General features: G+C 53.5%; 7 protein-coding genes across 7 annotated transcripts; 5 read left to right on the top strand and 2 right to left on the bottom strand.

The window, feature by feature from the left end:
* Positions 1-537: 537 nt before the first annotated feature.
* Positions 538-858, bottom strand: PV08_02367 (uncharacterized protein; the record flags this gene model as incomplete). The annotated part of the gene is made up of 1 exon (XM_016376726.1): positions 538-858. The coding sequence occupies one exon, from the start codon at positions 856-858 to the stop codon at positions 538-540; it is 321 nt and encodes a 106-aa protein (XP_016238296.1).
* Positions 859-2,836: 1,978 nt separating this feature from the next.
* PV08_02366 (uncharacterized protein) lies at positions 2,837-4,026 on the top strand (the record flags this gene model as incomplete). Its single annotated transcript, XM_016376725.1, has 4 exons — positions 2,837-3,105; positions 3,177-3,415; positions 3,515-3,708; positions 3,787-4,026. 4 exons carry the CDS (start codon positions 2,837-2,839, stop codon positions 4,024-4,026), a joined length of 942 nt encoding a protein of 313 aa, XP_016238295.1.
* A 642-nt stretch (positions 4,027-4,668) lies between these two features.
* PV08_02365 (uncharacterized protein) lies at positions 4,669-6,939 on the top strand (the record flags this gene model as incomplete). Its single annotated transcript, XM_016376724.1, has 1 exon — positions 4,669-6,939. One exon carries the CDS (start codon positions 4,669-4,671, stop codon positions 6,937-6,939), a length of 2,271 nt encoding a protein of 756 aa, XP_016238294.1.
* A 47-nt stretch (positions 6,940-6,986) lies between these two features.
* Positions 6,987-7,697, bottom strand: PV08_02364 (uncharacterized protein; the record flags this gene model as incomplete). The annotated part of the gene is made up of 1 exon (XM_016376723.1): positions 6,987-7,697. The coding sequence occupies one exon, from the start codon at positions 7,695-7,697 to the stop codon at positions 6,987-6,989; it is 711 nt and encodes a 236-aa protein (XP_016238293.1).
* Positions 7,698-8,148: 451 nt separating this feature from the next.
* On the top strand, positions 8,149-9,894 carry PV08_02363 (tubulin alpha chain; the record flags this gene model as incomplete). The annotated part of the gene is made up of 7 exons (XM_016376722.1): positions 8,149-8,173; positions 8,275-8,315; positions 8,382-8,408; positions 8,466-8,541; positions 8,604-9,134; positions 9,188-9,611; positions 9,663-9,894. The coding sequence occupies 7 exons, from the start codon at positions 8,149-8,151 to the stop codon at positions 9,892-9,894; spliced, it is 1,356 nt and encodes a 451-aa protein (XP_016238292.1).
* An 899-nt stretch (positions 9,895-10,793) lies between these two features.
* Positions 10,794-15,185, top strand: PV08_02362 (uncharacterized protein; the record flags this gene model as incomplete). The annotated part of the gene is made up of 3 exons (XM_016376721.1): positions 10,794-10,985; positions 11,038-11,161; positions 11,212-15,185. The coding sequence occupies 3 exons, from the start codon at positions 10,794-10,796 to the stop codon at positions 15,183-15,185; spliced, it is 4,290 nt and encodes a 1,429-aa protein (XP_016238291.1).
* A 1,145-nt stretch (positions 15,186-16,330) lies between these two features.
* Positions 16,331-20,553, top strand: PV08_02361 (uncharacterized protein; the record flags this gene model as incomplete). The annotated part of the gene is made up of 3 exons (XM_016376720.1): positions 16,331-17,526; positions 17,606-17,720; positions 17,785-20,553. 3 exons carry the CDS (start codon positions 16,331-16,333, stop codon positions 20,551-20,553), a joined length of 4,080 nt encoding a protein of 1,359 aa, XP_016238290.1.
* Between the last annotated feature and the right edge of the window lie 143 nt (positions 20,554-20,696).

Here is a 20,696-nt window from a genome sequence, read left to right as displayed (position 1 = left end):
GTTACGAAGCGTCAGTCAGCGTAGTAACGGTAGTATATCTTTTAAGGGTTTCTCGTTGCTAGAGTGGACTCTTATTAATGTTTCGATTTCTTTTTTTTTTTTATCTTTTATTGCACTGTGCACCCCCGACCACCACCGTACGTACATATATACATGTCAGACAGGGTCATCAACAGGTGTATGAAAGGCAAAGCAGAGGAAGAGGAGAAGAGTGAAAGGTGAAAAGGCGGTGGAAAAAGCTGCTTACGTCGACTCAACCTCCATATGATCCCACTTACGACACCCGCCGCAGTCAACATGATGATGCTGAATACAGCCACCATCCACAGTGCCCGCCGGCGTCTGTGATCTGCGTGCCTTTCTCGCGTCGGTTTCAGTGGTGGTCGGTGCCGCCGCTGATGAGTCGAGTCTCGATCGATGATGGAAGGGGTTCCTGGTCCTGTTCCTGGTCCTAGACCTAGAGTTATGTCGCATTTTTCAATGTCTGACATATGGCCATGGCTGGAGCTGAGAGGCGGTGACACCGGCGATGCCTCGTCAGGACGCAGCTCGTTTGGTGAAATTTGCGACGACGACGACGACGACGACGACGACGTCTGAGAAGGTGGCGGCGGGTGTGACCCTGTCTGACAAGGAACATGGTGTTGATGATGATAGAGGTCCGGAAACAGGGCGACGCGAGGGTATAGGATGATGGTGGGACGCAGATTCGGCAACGAGGTGCTCGGTCGAGGCGGTCGTCGAGGTGGTGATCGTGTTGGTGACGTGAGAGGAGAAACTGGACCGGAACTTGGAGCGGGCGACGAAGGGGTCGGTGACACTGGTGATGATGAGGTCTTTACCGGCGTTTTGAGCCATGGAGGGAATAAGGGGGGAATCGGCATCCGATGACTGACCGGCTGGCTGACTGGCTTTTGTGGTCCAAATAGGTAGGTAGGTAGGTAGGTAAGTGTTCAGAGCACCTAGTACTGCTACCTCTAGGTAGGTACTAACGAAAGGGGTTTCTGGGAAATATGTACCCGGCCATGAACTTGAGTCTTTGGTAGGAGACTCGGGTCGCGCGTGTGCCACTATAGATGTATGAGGAGTGGTGGGCTGAAATGACAGAAAGTGTGCTGCGTTGTCGTACACATTCAATTTTTTATGCAGAGAGGACAGTGCTGCGTGTTGAGCATCAGATCGCGCGCGCAAGAGTCGAGCGATGCAATGCAACAGAGAGACACAAACACACAGGGAGAGAGAGAGACAGAGAGAGACAGAGAGCGAGAGAGGGTGTGTGTGTGAGTGTGCGTGTGCATGTCCGTGTGGGTGCGTAATGGTTGATGGTTGATGATGGAGTAACAAACAACGACATGTCTTGGAACACCCGCGTAACCACTTGATATGCATGTCACGCAGGGCTTCAGCGACTCAATGGCTTCAACGAAGTACAAGTGCCTCAGGTACGACACACCCGCGGATAGATGCATGTGTGGTCGTCGAACCCCCTACGAGGTGGCCATTGTTCTGGAGTTGTACAAGATTGACTTGCGGGCCACGCTGTGAAATGCGAATTGAAGTTGAAGTGTGCCAATAGCAAAGCTGCGGCAATCCTGTTGGTCGTTGAGCCGTTGGAAGCTGTGTACTTCCTATAGATTAATCTGGGATCAAGGATCATCAAGGTGGAACTGGTGAGGGCGAGGGAGGCAATTTCTCGCAACCTGGGGTGTAGCGTCCCATCAGACGCCTGGCAACCACCAGCATGCGTATTGTTCCAGTCATCCTCAATCTTCTGAAAGTCCACACAGTAGGGCTACCTCAGAACCCTACCTGGATACCTACATATCTATCTCTCTATCCCCATGCGGAACGTGGCAGCAATAGCGGCGATAGCATCAGTAGTAGTAGTCGTCTCTCCCGCCTCCCGGGTTGCGGGCCGACCACCATGAAACCTACAGTGCCAACTGATCATCAGGTGCGGCTTTCACCCGGGGCGTCCGGGGGATTCTGGAGAGCGAGAGAGAGAGAGAGAGAGAGAGGTGTGTATATTTGTGTCAGACCACCATATGACATACGGCAGACGACATGTGTGTTCTCGGTTTCCATTGTCCAGCAATGGGCTGCGTAAAAACTAGGAGGCAAAAAAGGTGATGTTCCGGTCAAGGATCAGATGAGGATGGGCTACGGGAGTAATATATCCCTCTTCCAGGTGTTTCCCGATGGTGGATGCCGATGGTTTCCCTGGAGGCTGTTCTGTTTCTTTTAGTTCACTGACGGTCAGTCTGTTATGGACAGGCACAATTTTTGTCGTCGTGAGGTCGTGAGCTGTGACGAATCCCACCCACAGCATTCCGCATTACTTCGTGGGTTCCGAAGACCAGGTCGCCCACGTGATCGGACTAGCCTGATCTGGTGTATTATTGTGGGTCTGGGCGGCCTCGATCCGATGCAGGGCGTTCGGGGCGGGGTAAGAAAAAGGCACATTACTGTACGAACGAGTATTGTCCTCTGTGGCTGGATGAACCAGGAATTGTACAGAGGTAAGATCGGGGTCGGTGGTCCGCATCCCGCACAGTTATTGTTTAGACCACTTGTCCCCAATCTGATAAATAGCGGGAGACTCTCGGGGGCTGAGCTGGAGCGGATAGATACACATATATATAGCAAGGCTTGCCATCCACCCCAGTTGGAACCAAGCCTCGTGCGTTTGTTCTTGTTGATTTTGCCATTCCCCATCACCAATACATAATCGAGGTATTTGTCAGTCTCTGTGGGTTCATTGTTGAACACTCCGGACACCAAAGCAACAAGGAGGAGCACTATTGTCCATTTGACAACAGCAACCAACACATTCAGGATGAACGGAGAAACCAAGTCAGGCGCAGCGTCGCGCTTCGACCCCAACTTTACGCAACATGTCATCGACGCCATGGGGCCCAAGACCTCCCCGCGCATGCGCGAGGTCATGACTAGCCTGACGCGACATCTGCACGACTTTGCCCGCGAGGTCGAGTTGACGGTGGACGAATGGATGGAGGGCGTGCAACTACTCAACTGGGCAGGGCAGATGAGCAATGAGAAACGAAACGAGGGCCAGCTGGTGTGCGACGTCGTGGGTCTAGAATCGTACGCTGCAATTTCGAATGGATAGAAAGTCTGGGAAGGTTCATGAATTGCTAACTCTGTGACGCACACAGCCTCGTGGACGAAATCACGTACAAAAAGGCCTCCGAAGCCACCGACGTGGCCACCCAGAGTGCCATCCTCGGACCCTTCTTCAGACACGACCATCCGATCCGAGAGAAGGGCGCCACGATCTCGTTCAACACCCCCGACGACGCCACCGTCGTGTACATGTATGGTCGGGTGATGGATGCAACGACGAAGAAACCGTTGGCCAACGCCACGATTGACGTCTGGGAAGCTTCCACAAATGGTATGTGTGAATTGAACCTTGGAGATGGCACCACATCACTGCATTCTCTCGTTGCACGTGCAGTGTTTTCTGACTCTTCGTTTTCGGGGACGGCTGTAGGTTTGTACGAACAACAAGACGATAACCAAGTGGACTGCAACCTCCGCGGGAAGTTCATTACCGATGAGAACGGCGAATACGCCTTTTATTGCCTGCGGCCGACGCCGTATCCTATTCCCTACGACGGACCTGCTGGCAAGTTGTTGCAGCTGCTGGATAGACACCCGTATCGTCCGGCGCATATTCATCTGATTGTGAGTGATGGACCGCAACCGTGCAACAAGACCCCCCTCGAGAAAAAGCAAGCCGCTTACCGTTGTCTGCTCGTCTAGGTTCTCATCGAGGGCTACAAGCCTATCACGACGCAAATCTTCGACAAGGACAGTAAATACCTCGACGACGACTCCGTGTTTGCCGTCAAGGACTCTTTGGTGGTGGAATTCGTGCCCCGAAAAGGTGACCCTCAGGCAAACTTTGAGTTGAACTATGACATTATGATGGCGCCCATCAGTTCCAAGGGCGAATCGGGCCCGGAGAATGGACTGTCGACCGTCGGACAACCACAGTATTGAGACGGTGAGTTTGAGGGTCGTAAAGGGCTGATGATGTATGTAATAGTGTTCTCCTGTCCATATGTATTGTTTCAGCGAATCGATGTCCTTGTGATCTTGACGGCGAAGTGACTTTGCTCGTGCGAATGATTAATCAACTGTTTCTATCGGCTGTGCACCTCGGCTCTGGCATGTGGCTGCAGTCTCTAGCGGTGTCAGCACAGCCCCCATTGGTGCGTGAGGGGGTTCTAGCCGGGGCATGTGACTCGGCGCACTTGCTTGACTGGGGAAACTTCTCCCGCTAACCTTCAGCTCTGGCTAATAGCGAGTCCCTTGCTCTTTCGCAATCGTGCTCGTATTCGTATTCGTACTCCGGCCCGTGTGTACGTGTATGTGTGTGTGACTGTCCATCCATGGCCCGGAAAACCCTCCACGTCTCGTTTCCCCAGAAGTTGAGATCCTTTTAATTTGCCCACTTCCGACGACTCTCCAGCTTTTCCAAAAACTTCCACAACTCCACGCACGAATCTGCCCACCGTGGTGCCATATCCGACTCGAGGCTCCGAACACGTCCATTGGGTTCCCGGCTAAGGTGGCCTGGGACTCGCGTGCTGCCGTTCGCCCACGTCACAGATTACGAAAAGTTATCTGGAGCCGAATCAGATGCCTCGACCCCGGGTTAAGGACGAGGATCGGAAAAGAGTCGCGCGCGCGTGCGACACGTGCAAACGACGCAAGGAGAAATGCGATGGCCAGTTTCCGTGTCTGTTGTGCAAGCGACGTGGTCGTGAGCCAGAATGTGTCTTTACAGAGGCCTATTCCAAACGGGGGTCTACTGCGCCGCGCAAAGAAAAGCCCGCCGCCCAACAGCCGCCCTCGCAACCCATGACTCTAAAAGACGCCCTGAGTGACTCCAACGATGCCGAAATCGCCATCGAATCGCTGTTGACGCTCTCCGGGTCCAGGAGCGCTCCCAAGTCGCCACAGTACGACCGGGAGCAGGATGGATTGATCTCGAGGGCACCGGTGCCCAAACTCGCAAGACTTCTCCGCGACGGCAGGGGCAAGTTCATCTTTGTCGGAGACTCGAGCAATTTGGCCTTCGTCCAAAACATCCGCAGGCTCGTCAAGGCGGAAATCGGTGAATGCGGCCTCACGTCCGACCCTCTTCGTCATGCCATGTGCGAGGTGATACCCCCACACCAGATCCCTTCGCCGCTGCAGACCCAACACCCTAAGCCGACTGAGGCGGAGGCGAGGGATCTGCTCAAACACTACCTGTTGGCCTCGAGCGGTGTGATCGACCTGTTTGACCCGGACGAGATTACGGAGCACCTGTGCGTCTGGACGCAGGACTCGACGTCCGACACCGACTTCAACAGCGCCATCTACTATCTGATCATGGCCATTGGAGCCATTTGCCGCAACGCCGGCGACCTAGACCAGGCCGAGTTCTACTTCACGCGAGGCCGAGAGATCGGTGTGCCCAGCTTCCTCGAGGACCCGAGCGTGCTGACCATCCAGGCCTACGCCCTCATCACGTTCTACATGCTCTCGGCCACGCGCCGCAACGGCGCCTTTATGTTGCTGGGCATCGCCGTGAGGGCGGCGTATGCGCTAGGCCTGCACAGAAGCGACATCTCCAACCTGTTCGAACCTCGCGAGAGGCTCGCGCGAGAAAGGGTGTGGAAGAGTCTACGCGTGCTTGACCTCTACATGAGCGGCTCGCTCGGTCGGCCACCCGCCACGTCCGAAGTCGACGGCGGAAGCGTGTCTTGGAACAAGTCTACGCGAGACTACGAGGGGATACAGATGAATGGTCGGAACACGTCGGCGACGCTAAGAATTTGCTTCATTTTTGAAAGAATACTAAATGAGGTCTACTGCCGCCGCGAGGTCTCGGTGCAGCTCGTGGAAAGCATATCGAGGCAATATCGGGATTGGACCATGCAATTACCTGCAGGCTTACAGGCCGACAGCCTGGACCAGAAGGCAGGCACCACGGCACCGACATTGCGGCAAACAATAGGTATTGCCCATCTCAAGTGCCAGTACTATTGGTCCATCATCTTGTTGACCAGGCCTTTCTTAATCTTCAAGGTGTCGTCCAAGATCAAAGGACGGCAAGACGAGGACAACACTGCCGGCAGCTCTGTGACCATGACCCTCAGTGAGGCGTGCATCGACGCTGCGTTGAGAAGTGTTGAGATTGCCACTGACCTGGTCCACATCCCTGGCGTGCCCAAAAGACTGTTCATGGTCGCCAACAGCGTCTTCATCTCAGCTATGGTCATCGGCTTCGCCATCTTTGGCGACTTTGACAAGTCCTTTCCCCTGCTGAGCAGCATTGTTCAAGCAGAGTCCATCCTTGCCATGATGGCCAAGGATGATCTCTCCACTCGGCGACACGCCGAGATCACCAAAAATCTTCATCTTGCTGCCTTGGAACATATCAAGAGGCGTGACCAGATTCAAATGCAGAAGCGACGACAAGATATCCTCAACATCTTTGGCGATCCTATCAACAAAGGTAACGGGGTAAGATCCACAGGAACCACGACCGGAGACCAAACTCCAGTCGACACCGGAAAGGCGCCACTGACAGACCAGACCAACGGTCTGGGGGATTTCGACACCACCGAGCAGCTTGAAGATGCGCCGCCGCCATGGCAATTGCGCTTCGACATGCCGCCCGAAAGCCGTGGACCGGTGCTCACCACGTCTGGAGCGTTGGCTTATAACGGTGAGGACGGAGGGGACCAACTGCAGATGCTTCCGCGACAGGATTTCAGCCAAATGCACGACGCAGATGGTCTCTCACCGGACGGGTCGGGGGTGCCGAGTCTGCCATCCTATGCCGAGGAGTTCCCGCTTTTCTCGTTAATGACGGACTTTGATCAACTGCAGGACCCGTTTCCACTGCCAGGACCTTGACTGGGATGCCAAGCCAGAAAAACCATCTTTCACCATGCCAGGTGCACCTATTCAGATTTCTTCGCCGCAGAAAGCTGAATGAAGGGAGCGGTGCAAGCTTTGGCCATCCATCCCGAGAAAAGCCATGCAAAGGCTGCTATCAAAACCAGGTACAGAGCTGTCGGTATAAGAGACTCAGGGAAGACGTTCCAGATGTATCGGTCCAAAATAATGTCGACGATCACTGGTGGTGGTGCCGTCATCAATGTATCATTCAGACTGAAATAGTCCGCAGCGGCAAGAATCTGAAGAAACAGAATCGTCGTGTCTGGACGAACAGCCGTCTTGCGCTGTTGCAGTGACTCCATGTCTCCGGCGCTGAGCTTTTCATGCCGCCCATAGGCGTAATCGCTCACTGATAAGAGGAGGCTACTGTCCGAAAGCACGGCGTCTACTGGGAAGGTCGCAAGTGAGAACGCTGTCGGTTGGGTGGCCGGCCAGCATATGCGAACTTCGTAACGCTGTTGCGGCCGAAGGCCTTCCAAGAAGAACCAGTGCACCTGTCCATCTCGGGCCGAACTGTTTGGAAAGCTTACATCGAGCTCAGTTCTAACCGTTGGGCGTTCTTCGGAGAGGGGTACCAGGAGGAGATTGGCGAAACTGGCGTCCGTCGGGTATGGCTCGGCCAGAGAGGATGTGAATATGACCTTCTCGACATTTGAATAGGCAGTTTGACTGTATGTGAGCACTACAAGGAATATGAAAGACGCTGAAATCATATCGCCTGCTGCTCACTTCGACGTTATGCTTGTCGAAAAGGACATGTACGGTTCGTGTTTGGAGGGTGAGGCGAATAAGTGTCATTTCTTTGTCCTCTGCAGCTGTGTGCTCCGCTGTAGCGCTCCGCCGTAGAAAGTAGCGACGGAAGGCCAGGGAATGCACGTGATTGGTCTGACACGTCTTTTCACGGGAAAATCGCTTATTGGCCCCGGCACCAGGGGACAAAGGCGGTGAGCGAACGACGGCGCGCGCACTTGTCAACAATTAACGATCGACCACCAAAGGCGGCGCCAAAACCACAAACCCCCCCACAACCGCAGCCAGCAATCAACAACCATCCCATCCTTCGTTCATCCCCTGTCCTGCTGTTGCTGGTCTGTAAATTGTTCGTTTTTGCATTCCATCCTCCTCTTGTATTTGTGCAAAGTCTCACGTCCCCTCCCCGCCATCATGAGAGAAGTTATCAGCTTGAACGGTACGTCGTGACACGCGTCGAGATGATTGATCCCTCGAGAGCCCCCTCCCCCTGATCACCGCTTCTGCAGGAAAACTGAGCTAACTTTTGTGTCTGCGCAGTCGGCCAGGCTGGCTGTCAGATCGCCAACTCGTGCTGGGAGGTATGAATGCACCTGTCCTCTACCACTGTTCTGTTGTCGACGACTGACGGATCCCGGTGACTGCAGCTTTACTGCCTCGAACACGGCATTCAGGTGAGCCCTTGATGTTGATTGACGTCTTCATTCACGGACTGACTCGTAACCTCCCAGCCCGATGGATACCTCACTGAAGAACGAAAAGCAGCCGACCCCGACCAGGGATTCAGCACATTCTTCTCCGAGACAGGTACGAACTTGGCTGAACGACAGGCCTCGGTACGGTCCTTGAATGCTGATTCCTTTACGCAGGTAACGGCAAATACGTCCCCCGCACCATCTACTGCGATCTCGAGCCCAATGTCGTGGACGAAGTCCGCACTGGCGCGTACCGAAGCCTTTTCCACCCGGAGCAGATGATCACAGGAAAAGAGGATGCGTCCAACAACTATGCTCGTGGCCACTACACCGTCGGCAAGGAGCTCATTGATCAGGTTCTCGACAAGGTCCGCCGCGTGGCAGACAACTGCAGTGGTCTTCAGGGTTTCCTAGTCTTCCACTCCTTCGGCGGCGGTACCGGTTCTGGCTTTGGTGCCTTGCTCATGGAGCGCCTCTCGGTCGACTATGGCAAAAAGTGCAAACTCGAGTTCTGCGTCTACCCGGCGCCCCAGGTGGCTACCTCTGTCGTCGAGCCTTACAATTCCATTTTGACCACCCACACCACCTTGGAGCACTCGGACTGCAGTTTCATGGTCGACAATGAGGCCATCTACGACATCTGCCGACGAAACCTCGGAATTGAACGCCCGAATCTGGAGAATTTGAACAGATTGATTGCCCAAGGTTGGAAAGTTCAGAATCAAGGTGTATTTCTCTAGCTAACCCAGGTTGTACAGTCGTTTCTTCCATCACTGCCTCGCTTCGATTCGATGGTTCCCTCAACGTCGATTTGGCCGAGTTCCAGACCAATCTCGTCCCTTACCCACGCATCCACTTCCCACTGGTTGCCTATGCACCAGTCATTTCTGCCGCAAAGGCTCAGCACGAGGCTAACTCGGTTCAAGAGATCTCCATGTCTTGCTTCGAGCCCAACAACCAGATGGTCAAGTGTGATCCACGCAACGGCAAATACATGGCAACTTGCCTGCTGTACCGAGGCGATGTTGTTCCAAACGACGTTCATCAAGCTGTCGCTACCCTGAAGACAAAGCGAACCATTCAGTTTGTGGATTGGTGCCCTACCGGATTCAAGATCGGAATCTGCTACCAGCCGCCTCAGATGGTTCCCAATGGAGACCTCGCCAAAGTCAATCGTGCAGTGTAAGTCAAGGTCATTTATCTCCCCCACCGAACCAGGACTGATATATCTAGGTGCATGCTGTCCAACACGACGGCCATTGCTGAAGCCTGGTCCGCGCTGTCGCACAAGTTCGACTTGATGTACTCCAAACGCGCGTTTGTGCACTGGTATGTTGGTGAGGGTATGGAGGAAGGTGAATTCTCCGAAGCTCGTGAGGATCTTGCTGCACTTGAGAGAGACTACGAAGAGGTTGCCAGCGACTCGATCGAAGAAGGAGAAGGCTCAGAGCTGCTTGAACACTAGTTCGGCCATGGATTGTCTCTTCGTACTGTTTAGTCACATTACCAAGCTCTCGGTTGAGCATTGCAAGGAGTGCAGGAGCCGTGATTATTTTCTTAGTACTGTTTGATCGCGCTGCAGGGTGCGCAGACCCTTGAAGAAAGAAAGTCTCTGCGAGACGAACATAATTGGACCTTGACCACCTACCCAGATCGTTCCTAGATGGCTAGGAGCACGAGGCGAATTGATCTGTTACACAGTGTATGATTGATTTGTATGAGTGAGTTCATGCGGTTCATCGCCGAGTCCTGTACGGGTATTTATCCAGACGCCATCGTACCTTCATATTGTACAGAGCCGAGTGGTAATACATCGGGGGCTTGTAGGCGGTGGCTGGTCAGCAAACATGGGCGAGGGCTCATTACCAGGGTCCCTTACCTGGTCCGTAGTACCTGGTCCGTAGTACCTGGTCTCTACTAGGTAAACTCGGAGATACAGGCACCGGGACCTTGAGCTGGAGACTCCACTGGAGCTTCTGGTTCTTGGCACCGGCAAGCAACAGCAACAGCAGCAACAGCAATAGCGGCAAGTCGTCGCTCGGGTTCGTCATCGCGCTCCCTCCTACTCAGTGCCTACACTTCCTGTACACTGCACCTAATTCTCCAGCCATTTCTTGATGCGCGAGTACCACCAAGAGCCGACAGGCTTCCTTCTCTGACCTCCTTTGATTCCTGCGTGCGATTCTTGTCAACTTCGTACAGCCCCCAGCAAGTCTTTCTTACTTCCATGCCGTCTTACGTTGCCCGCATCTCCTAGTCTTACCCGCTTAATCCGTCGCAACCGCGACTTTTCACACCTGCATCGGCCATGGCGGAGAGCATAGGATCGTCTGCTTCAGGTTCGTCCTTTCTGTCGCTTGACTCATGTTGCTGCGGTCGCGCTGTGTTGACAAATATTCTCTAGGCCACCCGAACCTGAACCTCTCTGCCGAAGAGAAACGAGTCTACGGACAACTGCTGAAAGACGCCGACCCAGATGGCTTTGGAGCTGTTTCTGGGGACGTGGCTGTCAAATTCTTTGAGCGCACAAAGCTCCCTCCCGATGTTCTTGGACAGGTCAGGATGAGTTGCTCATATGAGGACGAGAGCTGCCGCTGACGACAGGCAGATCTGGCAGATTGCCGACACAGAAAATCGAGGCTTCTTGACACCGGCTGGCTTTGGAGTTGCATTGCGATTGATCGGACATGCACAAGCCGGCAGAGTCCCCTCTGCACAGTTGGCACCGCAACGTATGGACACTGCGTACTGAAACCTGCTGGCGTGGGCTAACATTTTCCAGCGGCTCCTCTGCCTCGATTCGATAACGCTGCAGGTGAACAGCCACAACCTGCACCACCGCAACCGCAACCGCAACCTCAATCCATTCCTCAGCAGTTAACCGGAACACCGACAAGCCCTGCTGCCGCGGCTCATCCAATTCGCGTCCCAGCCTTGGGCCCCGACAAGGTTGCGGAGTATTCGTCGTTATTTGAAAAGTCAGGTGCAGAGAATGGCTTTCTCTCAGGCGTGGTTGCCAAGCAGATATTTGAGAGAGCGAGGCTACCAAATGATGTTCTTGGGAGGATCTGGGCATTGTCCGATACCCAGGGACGAGGTAGCCTGGATGTCACAGAGTTTGTCATCGCAATGCATCTCCTGACATCCTACAAGTCTGGGCAGATGCGAGGCGTTCCCAGCGCCTTACCACCCGGCCTGTACGAAGCCGCCAGCCGCCGAACACCTGTGCGGATGGGCAGCGGTTCACGGCCAGGTTCCAGTGCACTCCATGGTGTACCTCCCCAGCTCCCTGCCTTCAATGCAAGGCCACAAAGCCCCATTACCCGTCAACAGGTCAGCACACCACTGTCTGCGCAATCCACCGGTGAAGCCTGGGCGATCACTCCTGCCGATAAAGCCCGCTTTGATACCATTTTTGCGAGCATTGACCGTCAAGGGTCGGGTTATATTGATGGCGAACAAGCCGTTGAGTTCTTCGGCAATGCTCGGCTCCCGGAAGAGGTTCTCGCACAAATCTGGGACCTGGCAGACATCAACTCGGAGGGTCGATTAAACAAAGATGAGTTCGCTGTTGCCATGTACTTGATACGGCAACAGAGGGCTACGAGAGATGGACGGGGCAATTTACCCCCAACTCTGCCTCCCGCCCTGGTTCCCCCGAGTATGCGGAAGCAGCAAGCACCTCCGCCTCAGCCTACCGCGCCATCTTTTGAGAATGCGCCTGTCACCAAGCCTCGATCTGCCGCTGACGATCTCTTCGGCCTCGATGCTTTTGGACCTACGCCCTCTGTTCCAACACCTGCCATACCTCAAGTTGCACAATCTACAGGTGGCACTGACGCCGGTCCTTTCGCCAACCCTCCAAGCTTTGCTGCAAGCCTTTCTCCTCAGCATACATCAACAACCTTTAAACCCTTCATTCCTTCGAGCTCTTTTGGACAAAGTATTATCCCCCAGTCGACTGGCTCTCCTGCTCCGCAAGCAAAATCACCTCCTATGCCAAGTGACGATCTTCTCGGAGACGCAGATCCAGAGATCAGTTCGAAACTCACAAGTGAGACAAGCGAGCTAGGGAACCTGTCAAATCAAGTCAGCACTTTGTCCAAACAGATGACTGAGGTCCAGGGAACCAGGAAGCAAACGGAGCAAGAGATTTCGACCACTTCGGCGCAGAAAAGAGCCTTTGAAGGTCGACTGGCTCAGTTAAGGTCACTGTACGAGAAGGAAGTTCAAGAGGTCAAGGCGCTTCAAGAACAATTGACTGTAAACAAGACTGAGATTAAAAGACTGCAACAAGATATGGCGATGATAGATGGTACGCACCAGGATCTTTCCACTCAACACCAACAACTACGTACGCAACTGGAGTCTGATCAACGCGAGAATCTGGCTCTGAAAGAAAGAATTCGGCAAACCAATCAGGAAGTAGACCAATTGAAACCCCAGCTTGACAAGCTCAAGTCAGAAGCACGTCAAACAAAAGGGTTGGTGGCCATCAATAAAAAACAGCTGGCGACTAATGAGACAGAACGAGACCGAATCAAGGCTGAAATTGCAGCTGCCCAACAAGAACTTGAGGATGCGAAGAGAGAGGCCGAAGAATCTGCCCGACAGGTCGAAGCTTCGAAGAGGGAAGTAGAGGACGCCCAGAGAGAGGCTGAAGAATCTGCACGACAAGTTGAGGCTTCGAAGAAGGAGTTAGAAGAGGCACGTAGCGTCCCCACTCCTTCTGTCAAAAGTCCTCCGCCTGTGGCGAGTCCGGCCCCTTCGACGAACTCCAATCCGTTCTTCAGACGCACCACCGAGACCAGTTTCTCTCCGCCAATCTCTGAAGAACAACCGAAAGACCACAGCCAGAATGCTTTTGATAGTATTTTCGGTCCATCATTCGCTTCGGCTGCTTCCCCTGCGCCTGCCGTCTCCTTTTCGAGTTCCTCGCCTCCGGCGGGCTCGACAAGTGCTCAACCGAGCGAGACGGGTGAATCCACGCCATACCGTGCCCCAGGGGAAGCGCCACCTCCGCCTGAGTCGCGGCAGCTGACCTCTGCTTCTCTCCCATTCCGAAGACCGCTGGAAAGAGAAGACTCTATTAGCTCTTCAGTCAAGGTAGCAGTACCAACGAGCCGACTTAGTCCTTCCGACACGCCTCGCGCGCTGACGCCGACGACCTCTACGTCGAGCCCGTCAGGGGCCCCGCAATCGCACGACGATCCGTTCACCACCTCAGCACCGGATGAAGAACAAGAATCTGTGCGACAAACACTTCCTCAGCCCTCCTCGGGTGACACGGCAGAAGATGCTTTTGGGAAGCCGTCGTTAGGCTCATTCGGCATTCCAGGCGCGTTCCCTTCCAATTCTCGATCAGCTACTCCTGCTGAAGGCACAAGCTCACGTACCGCGACTGCCGGAGCTGAAATTCCTGCCGCTGCTACTGCCGCGATTGCTGCAAGCGTCTCAAGCGAGGATACAGCAGCTCGAGACGGGACGACAGGGCCCGCACTTCCATCCACGGAACGGAATTTCGATGATTACTTCGGCGGACCTGTCCATCAGCGAACAGCGTCGCAGAAGGCTGCCGATTTCGATTCAGCATTTGCTAGTATACAGCAGCCTCAGGCAACGAATGGCGCCGGTGACAGCGCGGGCAAAGAATTTCCCGACATACAAGAGCTGGATGGAGACGACGACAGCAGCGACTACAGTGACGAGACACCCATGAAATTTGATGATGACTTCACCGCCAAATCTCCTCCCAAGGACACTTCGAACGGCGGCGACATCAAAGCGGGAAAACAGCGCGAATTTGAACCTGGCGCCGACGCCCATCGGCCCTCCTTGCCACAGGCAGCATCTACTGCAAGCTCGCTCCCACCCCCGGACGCTCAAACATCACCTCCAACATACGGCGATGTCGTTCCTCATGATGACCCTGCGCATTTTCCTCCGGAGTTCAAGGGCTTGTTGCCGGAGAGGCAGGATCCTACTTTGTCACCACCAACTGAGGGAGGCTCCAGTAATCCCGGTCCACTCCCATCTGGCGAGCCACCTGCCTACGGTCCTGAAGCTCATGCCAGAAGTCCCAAAGAGTCGAAAGCGTCTGCACCTCCGCCGACCGTAGCTGCGCCTTTCGACTTTGACAGTGCCTTCACTGGCGTAGGCGCAGCACCGGTAGAGGACGACAACGACGAGGACGAGGACGCTGGTTCTTTCACTGCCTCCAAGACCGCAGCCGATTTCGACCCCACGTTTGACTCGCCACCACAAGCACGGTCCTCGGCTGCTCCTCATCCGACGACATATGGCGCCGGGACGACGAATGGAGCTCATCAGGGAGGGGGTGAGAACTTCTCATTCTCGAATGGGTCGCCCGGTGGGCCTGGAACTGGTCCCAATGTAGCAAGCTCACATGATTGGGATGCTCTTTTCGCGCCGTTAAACACCAATACAGCCTTTCCCGCGACAGAGCCAGCAGGACAAGAAGCTGCGCCTCCTGCTGTGCAGCCTGCAGAAGCGACGTCTGCCTCGGCCACCCCAGCCTCAGCCAGTTTGGCAGCCCCGGCTTCTAAACCACAGCGCCCGCAGCCTGGTCGTGCTTTAAGTACCGGCACTGAGCATGACGATCCAATTCTCAAAAGGTTAACGGCAATGGGATGGTCGCGCGAGGAAAGCTTGGCTGCGCTCGAGCAATTTGATTATAACATTGACAAGGTGAGATCTCCATGGCTTGTACAACCACATCGTTGCGACTATTGCTGACAGATGACTAGGCTGCTGATTTCTTAACATTCCGTTCCTGACGTTGAGCTCCGACTGTGGTGTGTTTATGGAGGAGACTTGAGAGCGGCAAAAGACCCATTGCTAGCGTTTCAAAGAAAGTTGAGCCTTCGTAAAGCAAGCTACCAAGGTAGATGTGGCCTTGACTCGCTATTTCCAAGCCAAGGAAAGAGAAAATAGTTTTTTGTGTGATCATATTGAGCGTATAATGGGATTTATCAAGACTTTTGTCGCAAATGTGATGCAACTTCCGAATTAATATGTCAGGTATATATATATTTATATACTTCTTATTACATATCCCGACCCGTGCTTCCTTTGTTCCTTTGGCCGACGAATGAGCACACCCTAAGCACATACACTGCGATCTGGCTGCTGATCACCCTGATGCAGATTTCAAGAGCTGTTCCGAAGACAAGGCTACCAGACTAAGCACTGTCGGCGACTCAGCTTATGTTCCTCCTTACGCGCTTTGCGACCAATTCAGCCCAAGTCTCAGATCGTGTAATATTGGCTCCCATGCGGCCAATGATCTGCCGCCTCCACCCTGGCAACTTTCTTTTCACATCGTCACAGCAGTGCGCCACGCGCTTCCTTGGAACTCATGTCTCTTCAGATACATGTCCCTGGGCGACCCCTGACTTCACCAGGGGGACGCTCGATCATGCACCTGTGCAACAGTCCCGTATATGTACACCATCTCTGGCGTGTTATGGTTCTCAGCAACACGGATATTTTCAACCTGTTTGATGCATCCATGATTAGCTGGTCGATCCCAATCAGCAAACATGAGCGTCCCGAGATTGACTGCCGACGTCTCGTCGCGTGAGGAGGCTGAATCTCTTGCAAAGTTGATCTCGTCCGGTCAAAAATTTGAACGCGTCGTGATGACTATCCCTGGACATTTGCTTCATCAGCATGCACGTTAGTATTCATGTTTCCATATTTGCTCTATGATGATTGCTTAACATCGGAAATCAGATGATGAAGATGAGCCTGCAACAAAACAACAGAGATCACATCAGCGAAGCACACATCCAAAGCGGCATTTTTGGAGATTGCGGGACGGGCTTACCAGCACGCCTACGCAGGAAAATATTAAGGAGGCTGATTCGCCGAGTGGTAACATGTACAGTGGCCAGCGAACGCAGTTGTATACCAATGGAAGCATTGACTTTTACCCTCTATGGACGAAGGGGGTGTCAGAACATTCAGCAGAATCCCATACCTACAGCACCGCGGCTTTGGATCTGTTTGAGACCCTCGAATGTTCCGGACTTCGACAGTTCGTGTTAAGTCCCGACCTGAGGGAGGACACTAAGTTCCTTTACGGAGGCCGTGACGACGTCGCAGAAGGCGCAAGCTACAGGATCTGTACGAGGCTGATGGTAGTGAACGGGAGCACCAAGCTCGTTGCTATCAAGGTTGTCAAAGGCTCGCTCTACAGCTCACAATTATCATCTCATGGCGCTGCCGCCGCATCGAGGCTTCAGACAATCCGCAGAGATATTTTGATCATGACCAGACCACAATACAGGAAGCAAGGTGGCCATCCCCATGTTCTGTCATGCCTTGGTTACGGTTGGAATGCCACCAAAGAGGCGGCAGTATCTGCATTTCTGGTAGTGCCATGGGCACAGCACGGGAATTTGCGCGACTTCATACGGGGACTACACGTCTCGTATGCTACAAAGAAGGAACTTTTCAAACAAGTATGTCTTGGCCTCAGATCCTTGCACATGCATGACATCGCACACGGCGACGTCAAGATGGAAAATGTGCTTGTCTTCAACCGTCCTCATCTGGAGACAGAAGAGGGCATACGAGACTATGAGGTTGCACGAAAAAAATACCCTCAAGTGCCGCCAATCTCAGAGAACGTACACCTACGCCTGTGCGATTTTGGCTGCTCGGTCTCGACAAACAGCGATAGTTACATTGGTACCACGGTCTACAATGCCCCCGAGGTTCGTAGTGGAGCTGTCAACCACACACTTGCTCATGGCAAAATGTCCAGGTTCACCAAATGCGACATCTTTTCGTGTGGGCTCCTCCTTGTGGAAATGCTGTTGGACCGTCGAAGTATCGCTTCGGAGGACAAAGTGCAGACGATGGATCTCGGTGAGAAATCAGAACTTCCGGCGCTTGACTTTGCCCTAGATCTTGTACTCCAGATTTCGGCAGATTCAAGATGGAGCGAAAGAGGACGCGTTGTATTCGGAGATCTCTTCACCAGCATTTTCAGTGCAACTTTGAAATTTCGTCCAGACCAGAGACACTCAGTGGACCACCTGCTAGACCTGATCGAAAGGGCCACATGGCGGTGAGCGCATACCCCAATTCTTGACACCGTGGATTGCCCTGGTTCTGTCAGAAGCAAAAGAAGCTTACATCTTGCATAGGTTGACTTTCGCTTCGGATGACGACGAAACGCTGAAGCTCATCATAGGCAATGCCGGCACGCTGAACCTCTACGATCCCATGCATCAATTAAACCAAATCGATCCACTTCCACAAGTATGCTATCCTTCTTCATCCTCAATGGGATCAGTTTAGCACAGTACGAACTAACGTTTCGCAGCCGGGCGATGAAGACTTACCTCGTGTTGACTTTGAGAACTTGCCCCTTTCCATGATCTCGCAGCTCGTTTCCTCCTGGTATGAGACGTCTGTCAATGGGAAAGGCGAAGCCGCTGACCTGGCTGCTGACCGTGTGGTTTTGCTCTGCCTGGAGCGAAGGTGGACAAAAGTGACGGACACGGATGGATTTCTCTCAATCCTCGAGACCTATGTTCGACAATGTCGTGGGCACCATGCCCCACTTCTCTACTACAGATTATTGCACTCACTAGGTCGAGCAAGACCAAACATCGTCGTCAACAATCCTCAAAGTCAAGAAATAATCGACCTCGAGTGTAGTCTCGTGGATGGATGTGTTTCAAACGCAGAGTACGAATATGAGCGAGTGAGGTCCTACCGAAATCTCATTAGATCGACAACCAAGACTACTCTGCCTGATGAGCTGGTTGAGCAACAGGTGCGCCTAGCTATCCCGAAAGAGAACAGTGCGCACCTGCTTTGGAACGTTACAAGCATTCGCCATGTATTCCACAGCCCTGAGGTGTTGATTTGGCTTGTGCAAGCGGGCGAAGTGTCTATTCTGCGAGAAGTGCTGCACGCAGACGAGACCGCGCTGAATTCCAATAATGCTTCGTTGGTGCACAGATTGTTGATGGAGGCTTGCAGAATGGGCTATCTGGAAGTTTTGGAGTGTCTGTCTGATGCTAACCGCGTTAATTTTTCGAAATTCAAGCTCCCAAGCAACAAGAATCCCTTGCACTTCCTCGCCACGTTCGACCGCGCAGACGTTGACCAGGCAATTTCCCTTCTGATGAAGGCGGGATACAGTTTGAATGATGATGTTGACAAGGACGACGGGATCCGTTATACATTTTTGCCTCACTATATGTTCTGGGGATCACCTCTCTCCGTTGCTGTGATGCATAACCGCACCGACATTGTGCGCGCATTACTCGATCAGGGGTCAGAGGTCAGGTCCATGGGCAGGCATCACAGCTCCCCTCTCAACATTGCGGCCCGCTGCAATAGACCTGAGATGGTGCGTCTTCTCTGTGAAAGGCTCCCCGACAAGAAAAATATTACTATGTCCCCATTGCGGACCCTTGCACTTGGGAATCCGTATGGCCAGGAGCTCGTGAGTGGGACAGAAAAAGTCAAGATGTTAGGAGAAACCGTAGAACTGCTCATAAAGTACGGCTTCGATATAAATGAGCAAGCAGAGGCTATTCCCGCGGCTGGCTACCATGCGGAAATCAACATCTTCGAGCGTGCGCTGCGCGATTGCGACTTCACGGTTGACTTTTGCGTGCTTGATGTGTTGCTTGACTGTGGGTTCAAGTGCGAAGTACCCGCACCCTCGCTACCAGAACATCTCGAGCGACACCACGAAGGAATTCAAGTCCGGCTAATAGCCTACCTCATCGAGCGAGGGCTGGTGTCTGCGCAGAGTGACTTGCGTGGCCTTTGCTACACTTTGGTGTATCGAGGGATGGCAGGGACGCTCGACGTCGTGTTGAGAGGGCTGCCCGAATGCAAATCTTTCTTAGGCGGGGAAACCTTTCTAGACGGACATGTGTCACCGCTCCAGTTTGCCGTCAGTATGCGCGCTGAAGCAGACATGATGACTGTCCTGCTCGATCACGGCGCCTCAGTCAATGGCACTGTGGAATTTACTGGATCCAGTGGATTGCGGCACTCCATGACATACTTCGAGGTTGTCGTAAGTAGTGGCCAGCCGGATGTCATCGATCTCTTCATCGACCGTGGTGTCGAGATCACGCCGAACATGCTCATGTCTTTTGCCGCCGACCGCCACCTACGCGTCAACGAAAATCACATCCTCCACCATCTGCTGCGCATAGAAGACGAGAACTCGGATAGCGAACGGGTCCGTCATTTGCATGTAGTCATGCTCCTTGGGCAGACGGTCACTGACGATGAAGACGGCGAGATTGTTTACGAAGCTCTCCTGAATATCGCCGTCACGCGGTTCAATCTGGATGCGATTCTCAGCCTTCTTTCGATCCGTGTACCTATCCAGGATTGGCTATACCAGAAGCTGATAATTATACTCGTGACGCATGCCATCGTTGCCGGCTGCTTGGCCAAAGACGCTCAAGACAAATACATCAAGGAAAAGGGATTCGAAAGCCTGCGCCAGTTTCTCATCGCCATATGGAAGCTCCTGGTCCACTGGGCTCTTCAACAAGAGGAGTCATCATCATCATCAGAGGACAGTCTGGGCTTTTCCTACCTGCACTGGGCTGCGATCATGTCCGATCCAGAGATCACGCACGAATTGATCGCCGGTGGGGCCGATGTGTTTGCCCAAGGCTGTGGGGGACACGTTGCGCTGGACGTGGTGTCCCTGGTATCTTTTCGTAACGACGACGATGGTGGCGACGACGACGGACTGGACGCCTTTACTCGGGTTTATAAACTTCTGTTCGGCGAGCATCTCAATCAACTTCAAGTGGCTCCGCCCAGAGACGCAAATGGCGTGGTACAGCTGGACCAACAGACGATGAAAGAATTCGTCAGGAAGTCTCATTCGGGCGCACTTGAATTCCTGCTTCGGAGGCTGCTGACGTGCGAAGCATTGAATGACAGGATGCTGTGCGAGCGGGCACGGACGTTACAGCCAAAGGAAGACCAGGACGACTTTTGGCTCTACCTGGCGAATTTCTGGCTTCTTCAGGATGCACGTGAAGAGCTTGTATACTCCAAAGCGTGGCTGGAAACGGTATCGTGGAAGGACGGTATAATGTGAAGGTGTCCGGGGGCCAGTCTAGTGTCCTCCCTCCTTCAGGTCGGCCGGACGTTGAACAATACACATACACAGTGGAGAGGAACATCACATTGCATTCCCATTCACCTATCGCATGAAATCAAGCCTAAGCCGACAGTAGAGAA

Source organism: Exophiala spinifera (assembly GCF_000836115.1).
Source record: "Exophiala spinifera strain CBS 89968 unplaced genomic scaffold supercont1.2, whole genome shotgun sequence".
NCBI lineage: Eukaryota > Fungi > Ascomycota > Eurotiomycetes > Chaetothyriales > Herpotrichiellaceae > Exophiala > Exophiala spinifera.
Note: the sequence above shows the minus strand (reverse complement) of the source record. Positions and strands in the feature narration are given on the sequence as shown.